This window comes from Pinus tabuliformis, chromosome 5_1 (assembly GCF_031772625.1).
Source record: "Pinus tabuliformis cultivar Carrire ecotype Pingquan chromosome 5_1, CPIR1, whole genome shotgun sequence".
Classification (NCBI taxonomy): domain Eukaryota; kingdom Viridiplantae; phylum Streptophyta; class Pinopsida; order Pinales; family Pinaceae; genus Pinus; species Pinus tabuliformis.
Window position 1 is genome coordinate 426,708,628 of NC_142305.1, and position 13,198 is coordinate 426,721,825.

Genomic DNA, 13,198 nt, shown 5'->3' on the forward strand with positions numbered 1-13,198 from the left:
GCATTCTTCTTTGCCGACCTACTTTAATGTAATTTCACTTTAAATATTATGCATATAAAGCTTTGAAATCAATTGATTTTCTTAAAAGGTATAACTTGTCAAAGTAAAAAAATTAAAATTAGAAAGGGATAACTTTTTTAAAGGGGCATAACCTTTCAAGAGTCATACAGAAGATCATGTGGGAAAAAAGGCAGTTGGATGACATATGCAGAGGCAGATATATGGACTGTTAATGACAACATGTACAGACACATACGGAACTGCAATTGGCAGGTCATATGAATGCAAAAGGAAATTGGCTGCTGTGTACCGATTGAAAAGATAGTTGGAGCAGCAGCACATACAGACATACAGAGTTGAAAGGACAGCTGAACTACGAGATTGCTAACAGCAACATCTGGAATTTTTAGGATGTGTATAGTTGTAAGACTTTAATTCGGTTGTAAGACTTTAATTGGCAGATTGAAGCTGTATGGTGGAATGATGGTGTATGGAATTACCTTGAAATAGCAGCTGTTCAGAACTGCATATTTGCAGCAGCTTATACAGACTGTGTATGGCCTGTACAGGAGTGTTAGTTGACTGCTCTGTACATAACAGCAATTGAGGATAGCTTTATCCACTGTATGATTTGTGGAGTTAACCCACAAATTAGCCAAATCAAAAAGTCTGATACCAAATGGAATAAACAATCCCTATTTATTATGAGATTGACAGCATTTCTCTAAATATATAATAGAGTTATAAACTATTGAGTAAGGAATGATGTTCATAATGAACCTCGTGACAACATATAAATAGACATTGACTAGTCACGAGGTGAAGGGGTGTGGACACTTGATGTTTCATTAAGCTATTATTATTTTTTATTATTATGCGTTGATGCATAAAAACAGATGTTATTGAAGTTTCACGAGTATAGGCCTTTGTTCGAGGACAGGATCTTCGAGTTCTTAACTTTCAAAGCAAAAATACTTTACCTGATGCCATCATAGCGTGCTAAGTTGGAAGAAGCTTCAGATGGGGCCAGAACATAATAGGCTGGCAAACCAAGAGGGAAGCTTGAGAGTGACACCTGAAAAATATAAAGAAAAAACATGTATTGCTACCTACATAAGTTCCACTAGATAAGGAAGAATATGAATTGCCAAAACAAAGCAACTAATAAGCACATGGGTGGATGAACCTTGGCCATAACTCGTAATTAGAATTTGCATCCATTCTTCTATTGCATGGAGGCACCCGGATTAATTAAGGGGGAAGCACAAAACCTCTGTTACAGCAGCCCCAAGCTCCTCAAGTCGCAAAGCAGAAGTTTGAATGCTAGATATTACTCCTGAGTCTACGCCATCTCCCATTGTTTCACGAATCACACCAATCCTGATTCCCTTCAATGGCTTAGAATCGAACGCTTCTACTGGCACAAGCTTGGCAGCATAATCGGGTACTTCCTGTGAAAAGAAGATAATGGAGGAGAACAATGTGTTAGAAAAGTCTTTGATCTCGATAAGTTGTTATACTACTGTTATTGCTAATGTCAAAAATTCAAAAAAACAAATCATCCCATTTTGAAATATTTGTCATTGAGATTATGTCCTTACTGTAAAGGTCAAAAGAGATACTACAATATGCATTATACTAATGAACTTGTAGCATGCCCGTATGAGAAAATAGCACACTATTAACGCAGATGCGAACTGAATTAAAGCAGAAATATTATAGTCACAAAGCATTAATTAACAGAATAGCAGGCCAAAACATAAGAGAATTGCATCTCCAAATTTAAGAATTGGAGGAAGACTTTGCCAAGAGATCTCTATTAATATAGTAGTTTCAATTCATTGATTTATAGTAGAACTGCTACAAAGAGTGGGGGAACTCATATTTCTACAAAACGAGAGAGAAAACCTAGCTTGAGGCCTATTTGTCACTTTGTTTTGCACCAAGTGTTGACCAATGCAATGTGCATTCAGCATTGATGTTATAACTTATTTCCATGAACCTCCGATACAACAACACAGCTATACTTAAACAAATTTATAGAACAAACCTCTCTTTAACACAACTGCTTTAGTCATGGACTTTTGCTTGTAGAAAATGCCATACACGGGCATGTTTGGCATGTATTTTTTGGGGATTCTCTTCTTTGAGTACTTTTGGAGACTTATCCTTTGTGCCTTGTAGTCCTTATCTTTTGTGTCATTTCAAAGCTTTGACTAAGATATCTCTACGGACTTGATCACCTAGGTTGGAGGAGTAGTGTTTGGCATTCTGGAGCACGTTGAGGATGGGGTGGCTTGGATTTTGTTGAGAATTCAGTAGGGCAATGAATATGCTAATTCTCTTTAACTTGATAATTGTTTGTGTTACCTTTTTCCTTATTAGCTTTGATCCTTATTATTATAATGTGAGATACATAAAACAGCTATCAAAAACAATAAGAACAGTGACACAGTATATAGGCTGCAAACCAGGGCCAAAACCCCTCCTCTTGAGGGGAAAACCCTTAAATCTCTTATCTTCTTATAGATCCTTCAATTGACAAATATCAACACCTTGTGACTCAGACAAATACCCTCCAAGATCAAGATCAACTTAGCCTCCTGCTGCAAGAACTTTGACCTCCTACTGCAGATCCGAAATTCTGTCTCCCGGCAACTGTAGCTACCCCTCTAGAAGACTTTGATCTTCATCGTATGGGCTCTTCTTCCCTTCACTTGCCTTTCTTTTGAGACTTAGGGCTAGAGAGATACCCTAAGTGACCTTCGCTAAACTTCTTTTCTCTCTTCCTACCAAGATCAAACCAACAATAACCCTTGCGCTGAAACCCTAGCTTTGACTTGCATGTGGGAGAGAGAACTAGCCCAAGCACTTCGACTTCCTTCGACCTCTTCTTCGTCCTTCTTCTTCGACCTCTTCTTGTCCTCTTCTTCGCATAGAATGAGAGATGAGTGAGTGATCCTTTGGAGGACGAGTTCCTCTATTTATATAGGCCTCTTTAAGGGTAGATGTGGCTCTTCATTTAGGCCGACTTGATCTTGGAGGGCATTTCAACACTTTAAAGACAAAATTATTTTTTCTTTACAAGATACATTGTGCCCATTGGGGTCTTAAATATATGACAATGGCTCTTAGACCTAAGACAAACCCTAGAAGCACTCAATGGGTGCTTGACCTATAAAAAAAAAAGAACTTGAGCATGAAACCCATGCTCCAATAATAATAATTTCTTTTCATTTTATAATTTACAAGAATACATTTCATACTTATGAAGATCGAACCTAGTTACACATTTTTCAACACTCCCTCTTAATTAGGGAGGTATTCATAAGAGGTACATGGTCATTCTCAATCTGAAGAGATCTCATAAAAAGAGTCGAATTGGTAACCCATTTGTCTAGCATCATATTTAACCAACATTGTCACATAGCAAGGCCTTGACTAACAGCTCTATCTCTCCACAAGATCAGAGCACAATGTTGGTGAGACCAATGATTTATAGACACCATCATCATTGTCTCTCAAGGTACATACTCCACCTGGGTGTTCATCGAGTATGACCTTCCTTTGGACTATTCTTATCTTGGATAGCTAGTCCTCAAAGAATATCGGTCAACGACTACTCTTGTCTTGAATGCCCTACCACATTCTCAAAGAGTATTGAATGCCAGATGGTTACCCAATCCTCCATTCTTTCTTCCCAAGTGAAGACAAGAATGTAGTGTCTATCTCTCCCTCTTAATTAGGGAGGATACATCAACAAAACCAAGCTTGTCTCTCAAGTACACAAGCTTCTTGTTCAGAAGTGACTTTGTCAATATGTCAACTACTTGCTCATCGATCGAGATATATTGTAGTTGTAGTACACCATTTTGCACTAGCTCTCGAATATAGTAATACTTGTTGTTTATATGCTTTGTCTTTCCATGAAACATTGGATCTTCAAGCAAATGTATACAACTGGTGTTATCACAAAGTATCACTGTAGGGTTCCTCGGTCCTTCAAACAGATCGGATAGCAGCTTCCTCAACCATACTGCTATGAAAATTCGATGACCCAAATTCCTATTGCAACAACTGATTAAATTTATTCTACTTGTTAATTTATGAATGAAGTTATTTACAGTGTTACATAGTAGATATCGAAATAAAATCTACTGCAACCTTCACAATATAAAATATTGTGGAAACAAAATACTGCACAGGAGAGAAATAAGCACACACACAAATACACTGTTGTTTTTGGACAAACATTCCTGGAAAAACCCAATATGGGAAAACCAGTGCAGCAGCTGAGGGTTTTAATTATTATGCAATAGTAATATGAGTACAAATATTTAGATGCCCAAACTGGCAATCAGATACAGAGAATAAACTGGCAAAGAGGTAGTGAGAAATATTTCTCACACTGTCATTGGTGATCCGACACTGATCAGGCTCTGGAAGGCTAGCCTCACGCTGCCTCTGTGCAGTCTATGCGTCAACCTACGCGAATCTGCGTCACAGCCTCTAGGAACTGCATCACCTCCTCCTCTGATCTTCTACTGACTCGAACTTCAACCCTCTGGCCCTTAAGTCTCACGCCCCGGCTTCCAGCTCTAGATCTCGACTGCTCCCAACAAAAATACGGACTCCCTCTGAAGCTATGTGCTGCCTCTTTGAACCTCTAATTGTCTTCTCTGCCTTGCACTCTTCGGAACTGGAAAATGCTCCTTCGATCTACTATCCCTGTGCATCACTGCAAGAAGATCACTCGATCTCTCTCCGGCAACTCAGCACTGCTACTCTTGAGAAATTCGATCTCTATATCTCACTATCTCGATGTGTTCTCCAAGTGCCCATCAAGCTCCTTCTTATTATCTCTCATTGGAGCACCAATGGCCAAGATTAAAACATAATCAAAGGCTAAGATTAATTGGGAGTTGATCCTCATCTTCTTCTAGAAGATTCGCACCAAATTTAATTAATACCTTTTAATTAATTAAAAATGACTAATTATTTTAATTAAACCATCTCTAGGCGGAATTTGCCCAAACGATTTCTAGGTCTTGGAGAATGCATGTGTCTTAGCCTCTCTGCAAAATCTCGAGGCTAGAACACATCCAATGCTACAGAAATCAACAACTTCTTCTCTGCTTACTTCACAGGCTGCAACATATTCAGCCTCAACACTACTCAAAGCAATTGTGGCTTGCTTTCTGCTCATCCATGAGACCACAGAGGATCCCAAACTAAAACATCCTCCTGTAGTGCTCCTTCCATCTTGCTCATTATCGCCCCAGTCAGAATCTGTATATCTAATCAGTTGGACATCATTCCTTCTATCATACTTCAAACAGTAGTGGATGGTTCCTCGCAGATATCTCAGAATATTTTTTGTTGCTACCCAATGATCATGCTTCATCTCCACTTGCAATTGACAAAGAACATTTACCTCAAAGCATATGTCTGGTCGAGTATTCGCGAAGTACATTAATGAGCCAAAAAGTTGTCTATACTTGGAAGGATCCACGGGGCTTTGATTCAGAACTCCTTAGTCTCTTCAAGTTTGTGATCATCAGAGTGGTCATAGGTTTGCAATCCATCATGTCAAACTTCTTCAGCATCTTGATCACATACTTTCCTTGACCCAAATAAACTTCATCAAGTCCTTGCCAGACTTCTAGTCCCAAATAGTAATGCATCAGCCCAAGATCCTTCATGTCAAATTCTGCTGCTAGTTGCTTCTTATATTCTTCAATTCGACCTTCTACACCTATCAAGAGAAGATCATCTACATGCAGAAGAATGATTATAGGTTCTCCATCTACAACCTTAATATAAAGGTTCGGACCAACAGAACTTTTTGTAAGGCCTATTCTTTGCAGATATGCATCCAATCTAGCATACCATGCCCTCGGTGTTTGCTTGAGCCCATATAATGCTTTATTCAGTCTGCAAACATACGCCTTCCTATCTTTAACTTTGAATCCCAAGGGTTGCTCTATATAGACTTCATCTATTGTTCCATTCAGAAAAGCAGTGTTGACATCCGTTTGGTGGATGTTCCATCCCATTGATGCTGCCAGAGAGACCAATGATCGAATCGTTGTATATCTTGTTGCTGGGGCAAATGTTTCTTCATAGTCGATGCCTTCAAGTTAAGAGAAGCCCCTCGCCGCATATCTTGCTTTATACTTATCTATACTTCTATCTGCCACATGTTTGATCTTGTAGATCCACTTGGAAGTAACCATAGAATTGTCTTTGGGCCTAGGTACGATCTCCCAGACTCCATTCTTCATTATAGATTGATACTCATCATTCATGGCATCTTTCCATTCCTGATTATTTATAGCCTCTTCAAAAGTGGATGGTTTTGCTTCTATTAGTTTAGTCATGTATGCAACATACCCGAAATATCTCTTGGGTTTCTTGCTTTCTCTAAATGATCCTTTCATTGCCCCCTGACCTTCTGCATCAAGTAGAGTAGATTTCAACCAATTAGGTATTTTTCTTGTTTCAAGCATTACCACAAGTTGAACAGGCTCACTATGACCTTCTTCTTCATGGTGTGATTCTTCTTCCCCCTTGTCAGCTTCCTCCTGAAATACCAGTGTTGACCACTACTAGTCAACTTTCCATGCAGTACACCCTCTTTTCTTTGCAAGAAAGGGGCAGCACCTGATCAGCGTGTCCGTGCCATCCTACAGTCATCAGCAGCTTGATCATTTCAGTTGTAAACCCAGTCTGCATGTATGAATTGTAAATAATCTAAGCAGATCAGAGTCATGTATGTAAAATTGCCTAGGTGGACCTAACTTTCTATGATAATCTATGTCCCGGAAGGTTTTTTGTCTCACCGATCTATGATCGGCAGAGTTTTCCTTCAAACCTGACCCCAAAGCCGGGATGCATTTTGTCATTAGAACTTTAGGAGAATCCTAGTGTGTTAGTCTGCTAGATTATAGTTGTGTCGCAGAACTGGGTAATTTATGAGGGTCTGTGTTAGGTGGGCTTGTCCCCTTGAGATGTAAGTTGTAAAAGTCATGATGTAATGTGTCTTGAGGGTCGAAAAATGTTTTAAATCCCCTCGTGAGTCCTAAGTCCTAGGTCCTAGGTGATGTTTCCAGAGGTTTAGTTCGATGATCCATTTATAAATGAAATAAAATGAATAAAATAATAAAAAATTAAAACAAAAAATGAAATAAAAAAAAAATAATAAAAAAATTTTAAAAAATTTAAAAATTAAAAAAATAAATAATAAATAATAAATAATAAAAAATAAAAAAAATTAAAAAATTTTAAGTGAATAAATCGACGGATGAGATCAAGAGATGTCTTGATCCTCATCAACGGTCGAGATCACTTCTACATGGATCAATCGAACTAGCCGTTGGATCATTTCCTTTAAATAGGGTGCTAGGAGTCATTTTCGATTCATTCGATCTGTGAGTCTGTACTGAAGAAGCTCTCTTGTAAATCTGTTTCTGGTTAATAAAAGAAGACTTTGGGGTCCATATCTTGCTGGTGTTACTCTCTTGAAATGCTGTGAGACTGTTTCATTTTCTGTATATGTTATTTTCAGCCGTTAATAATAGCTTTTCGTAGAGTATTGTGAGCACAGGTATCTTGTTCACTTGCTGGGGTTTGGGTGTTGTTAGGGTTTCTGAAGTAATGGCAGGTATCTCCATTACTTCCTGAGATCTAGCAGCATTTTTGCCCTCTTTATTGATAGTTGTTTTGAGTTGTGCAGAAAACATCATTGAAGGAAATTTTGTGGGCGTTCGGGGAAGTTCTCGGCTGAACCAGCCAACTCCCGCAAGCATTTTTGGCTGAGCCCAGTTGGATTTGATCCTGGGTCTATCATTCGGTTTATTTTTTTTTATTTTTTTTAAGTTTGCATGAGAGATTTTTTGGAGTTCTTCACAGTGACGATCTGAAATTTCTGTTCTTTAAAATGTTTTCCATGCTTACTGCTGAATCTGGCTGTTAAGGGGCCAAATCTGTACATTAAATTTTTCTGATCTAGGGTTTCAAATTTTTGCTTCACACACAGGTTTCATTAGGGTCTTGTATTTTGTGTTTTCAGCTACAGGGTTTTCATCAAGAGCAATTTTTGAGAGCATTCCTGGAACCAGATCGTCGGTATTACTTGCATCACATGAAATCGAAAACAGTGGAAAGCCCTCAGCTATTTAAGCCGTAGCGTGCATCATTTTTTTCTGAAACCGAAAGCATACGCTGGGGTTTTTTTTGGTCAAATCGCTCCATCGGCTGATATTTATTGTTCCAGTTGCAAACACGCAGAGAATAGAGTCCCTAAAAAGTACCCACGCTGCCGCAGCAGGTCCTTTGAAAATGACGGTGCAAGAAAACGCGTCACTGTATTTGGCATGAAATGCTTTCGAAGAACCCAGTCGTGAGTATTTCGTTTGGAGGCATCGTGTTAATCAGAATCACGTGTTGGGTTTTCTGGCATGTATTGGTGCGTTGTGGAAAATACGATTGGATGAATATTCGTATGGTAAACATTGTTAACGCATTGATCTCCCTCACATCCTGCCATCGAAAAAGCTCCAAATCTGCAAACGCTGGAGGGTTTACGTAATAGCTGGAGCTCCGAATCTGCAAACGTTGTCATAAACACAGCTCCAAATCTGCAATCGCACCTGCAAATACACAAAGAAATCAAGTGATGCGGGCCAGGTAATATTACTATATGCGTTTAAGAGTTAAGCCCCAGTTGCGTATATCTCCCATCGACATTTCATCTGCAAAAAACCGTCAAATTTCTTTCAGCACGCGTACCAGGTAATGCATGAACGAAATCGTATAGTGGTAATGCATTTTTGTTTATTTCGACGGCTAGGTTTTCTCTGCTCTCATTTCCGATTTTATGCGATTTGGTCTCTTTCAGGTTAACAGCGTAGGTTAATGTAGTTTTTTTGGATCAGGTTTCGATTAACTGTGAAATCGTATTTAGTTAGGGTATTAGCTTCTTTTAAAATTCGATGCGTTTTTCGGTAGCGTAGGCATAGTTTTGGGTTTTCATATATGCGTCTGTCAAAGAACTTTTGGTTTAAATTTTTTTGTTATAATGTGTATATATTTGCCATTTAAATTCTTAGGTTTTAGTTAGATTTAATTAATTTTTGTTTTAACTTTAAAAATTTTGAATTTCGTTTTGGTCGTAGATTTTTTAAATTAGGTTTTGTTAGAGTTAAAGTTTTTCTAGAGTTCTATTTCATACTTTAGATTTCAATTAGTTTTAGGACTTAACTTTTATTTGATTTTAATTTTTAGATTTTAATTTTTTTTATAATAGTTTTAAACTTAGCTTTTGTTTGATTTTAATTTTTAGATTTTCATTTGTATAATATGAAAAATAAAAATATCAAAAAAAAAGATTTTTAGCCTTAGTTTTTTTTATATTTAGATTTTAGAAATTAGACTTGGTTAGATTAATTTTATTTTATGTTTTAGACTTTAATGTTGTATAGTTGATGTTTTAGATTTTAATTAGAATAGATTTTAAGTCTAAAGTTTTATATTTTTTAGATTTTTTAATTTTCATTTTATATAAAAAATAAAAATAAAAATAAAAAATTTGAAAAATTTTGCGGAATTTTTTCTTTCTCAGATCCAGTTATTTTTCGGGAATTGTCTTTCATGCTGAGATCTAAATTTTCAAGTCGAGATGCGAAGTTGATATCTGGTTAATGGTTTATGATGCGTGGTGGTTTAAAGCATTCATTTTTTTAAAATTTTCAGTTGCTGGATATCGTTTTTCATCATTCTAAGAGCATTGTGATTTAGCTGATATCTTGTGATGACATATGATTGCTGTTCATGGTCTATTTTTCCATGTCATCTAACAAGTAATCGTTCTAATAATAATCTCTTAAGGCACTGGTCTGTTAAATTAATCAAATCATTTTAAGTGCTTATCTTAGTCGTGTCTCGTGTCTCCCAACCAACTGGTCGACAGTTGGTCTCATCATCTCTCAGGGACTACCCCCCTTAGCCGCGGGAGACAGGCTTAAACGGAGGGATCGGGGATCAGAGTGACAGCCCCCAGTCTGAGGGTTGTCGTGTCAATCCGTGCGACAACAACCAGAAGTTCTTCATCATTAGAGTCTATGGCATCACGACTAACTTCTATGTGATGTTCGTCTTTCATAAGATCCTATAAGCTTTCGATGAGTTGTTGTACCCAACAAATGTTCCCTTCATGCCTGAAGGATCTAGCTTCTTTCTCTTATCCTTTGGTATATGGATATATACAGGACACCCAAAGATTCGGAGATGATCCACAGATGGCTTATTTCTAGTGAACACTTCTTCCGGAGTTTTGTTGTTTAGAGATCTATGGGGACTTCGATTTTGAATGTAGATAGTTGTCTTCGTGGCTTCTCCCCACAGAAACTTACGTAGATCCTGATCGTGTCACATTGCTTTTACACTTTCTTCAATGGATCTATTTTTCCGTTTTGCAACTCCATTTTGCTCGAGATTATGTAGGACTATCAGTTCCCTCTTAATCCTAGACGCCTTACAGAATGCTATAATCTCTTTGGATGTATATTCTCCTCCATTATCAGAGCTTAATATCTTGATTCTTCTTTCTGTAAAGTTCTCCACTTCAACTTTGAATTCTTGAGATTTTATAAATACTTTGTCCTTGGTTTTCATTAAGTAAACCCACGTCTTTCTTGAATGGTCATCTATAAATGTGACATAATATAAATGACCTCCAAGTGATTTAGGAATCACAGGGCCACATACATCGGAGTGAATGAGATCCAAGATTTCTTTTGACCGTGAAGCGCTACTTCCAAATGGTCTCTTGGTATTCTTACCCGATGCACATCCCTTATATACTCCTTCATGGTCTTCCTTTAGTTCAGGTATTCCATCTACTATGGAACTTAGAGTTGGAAGAAACTTGAAATGTAGATGACCAAATCGTCTATGCCAGAGTTCACACAGGCTAATTTCAATGTGAACTAGGGCTTGGGCCACAGGAGACATTAGTCTGTAGTGTTCCTTCTCAAATGCCAATGACCTTTGCTTGTTCTATTCTTGAGCCTTTACTCCATACAACAACCCTTCCATCAATGAAATCTACTCTATCACCCTTATCTTCTAAGCTTGAAATGGAAAGTAAGTTCTTATGCAAACCTAGAACAAATAGAATGTTGTTGGGGTGGATGTTGCTTCCATTCTCCAGTGTTATGGATGTTGATCCAATACCTTTTACGGGATAGTTATTGTTATCTCCAAGTTCCACTTAATAGGTGGATTTTCCTTTTGATAAGGTGTTCGATTGTTTGGAATGGCCAGTCATGTTTCTTGACGTACCACTATCAATTACCCAAATGTCTTCATCTTGGAATGTGCCAGAGAGAGCCAAGAAGAGACCTCCATCATTTTCCTTGATTGAAACCTTCTTTGAAGAAAATAAGAGACTCCATGCTTTCTTGATACCCCCTTTGAGATGGCTTGCTATCTTGGAACACTTATTGATGAACTTTTTCATTATAGAGGACATCTTCATGATGCCCTTTGCCAAACTTAACTCTAATTCCATGTTGAGAATTAAATAGGGCAATGAATATGTTAATTCTCTTTAACTTGATAATTGTTTGTGTTACATTTTTCCTTATTAGCTTTGATCCTTATTATTATAATGTCAGATACATCAAACACCTACCAAAAACAATAAGAATAGTGACACAGTATATAGGCTGCAAGCCAGGGCCAAAACCCCTCCTCTTGAGGGGAAAACCCTTAAATCTCCTCTTCTTATAGATCCTTCAATTGATGAATACCAAGACCTTATGAGTTAGACAAATACCCTCCACGATCAAGATCATCTTAGCCTCCAACTGCAAGAACTTCGACCTCCTACTACAGATCCAAAATTTTGTCTCCGGGCAACTGTTGCAACTGTTGTTGCCCCTCTAGAAGACTTCGATCTTCTTCGTATGGCCTCTTCTTCCCTTCTCTTGCCTTTCTTTTGAGACTTAGGGCTAGAGAGATACCCTAAGTGACCTTCGCTTGACTTCTTTTCTCTCTTCCTTCCAAGATCGAACCAAAGATAACCCTTGCGCAGAAACCCTAGCTTTGACTTGCATGTGGGAGAGAGAACTAGCCCAAGCACTTCAACTTCCTTCGACCTCTTCTTTGTCCTTCTTCTTCGACCTCTTCTTGTCCTCTTCTTCGCATAGAATGAGAGATGAGTGAGTGATCCTTTGGAGGACGAGTTCCTCTCTTTATATAGGCCTCTTCAAGGGTAGACGTAGCTCTTCATTTAGGCCAACTTGACAACTTCTAGACTGACTTGATCTTTGAGGGCATTTCAACACTTTAAAGACAAAATTAATTTTTTTTACAAGATACAATGTTCCCATTGGGGTCTTCAATATATGGCAATGACTCTTAGACCTAGGACAAACCCCAGGAGCACTCAATGGATGCTTGACCTATAAAATAAAAGAACTTGAGCATGAAACCCATGCCCAGTAATAATAATAATTTCTTTTCATTTTATAATTTAAAATAATACATTTCATACTTATGATGACCGAACCTAGTTACACATTTTTCAACAGATTCTTGCATGGAGCCTTGGAGTTGATTTGGGGATGCCTAAATTGCAACAATTATCATGTAGGATGAGTGGAACGAATGAAGCACATGGCATAGAAGGAGCATTAGAGTCCTTGGAGACCTATAAGAGGAGCATTGGACACATCTTGCAAAGCACCCTTACATTGGATCCTTGCTTGTGTACAACATCTCCTTGGAGCTTGACATGTGTACCCTTCGAGTGTAGCACTTCGCATGTGTGAACCTACCTATGTTTGCAGTAGGTTGCTTGGATTTAGCACATCTATTGTAATCCTTCCTTATCCCTATAATAAATATAGAGGAAGGAGAAAGTCCTCTTATAATCATCATGTACTCTTTCTTTGTACTTGTCTTCTTCAAGTAATACATTAAGGTTCATGAGGAAATCCTTGGAGAACCTATGAAGTATATAGAAGACATCTTTGTTCGAAGCTTGCTCTTGGGAGATGCTTGGGTTTGTTCTTGTGATCTAGACATTTGAGACGATGATCATAACCAATTGCGTCTTGATAGTCTTAAGTTTAGAAGATGTGCAAACAAAAGCACACCTCTCTCTCTCTCTCTCTCTCTCTCTCTCTCTCTC

The 13,198-nt window shown here is 38.0% G+C and overlaps 1 protein-coding gene across 3 annotated transcripts in view; it reads right to left on the minus strand.

The window, feature by feature from the left end:
- The window catches only part of LOC149165316 (Amidase family protein), a 191,627-nt gene that overhangs the window by 69,366 nt on the left and 109,063 nt on the right, over window positions 1-13,198 (minus strand). For all 3 annotated transcript variants that reach the window (XM_089432285.1, XM_089432284.1, XM_089432286.1), the window contains exons 3-4: window positions 1,272-1,451; window positions 981-1,075 (exon numbers count right to left, since the gene is read on the minus strand). In XM_089432285.1, the coding sequence (XP_089288411.1) occupies window positions 981-1,075; window positions 1,272-1,451 (275 nt within the window). The remainder of the gene's footprint in view (window positions 1-980; window positions 1,076-1,271; window positions 1,452-13,198) is intronic.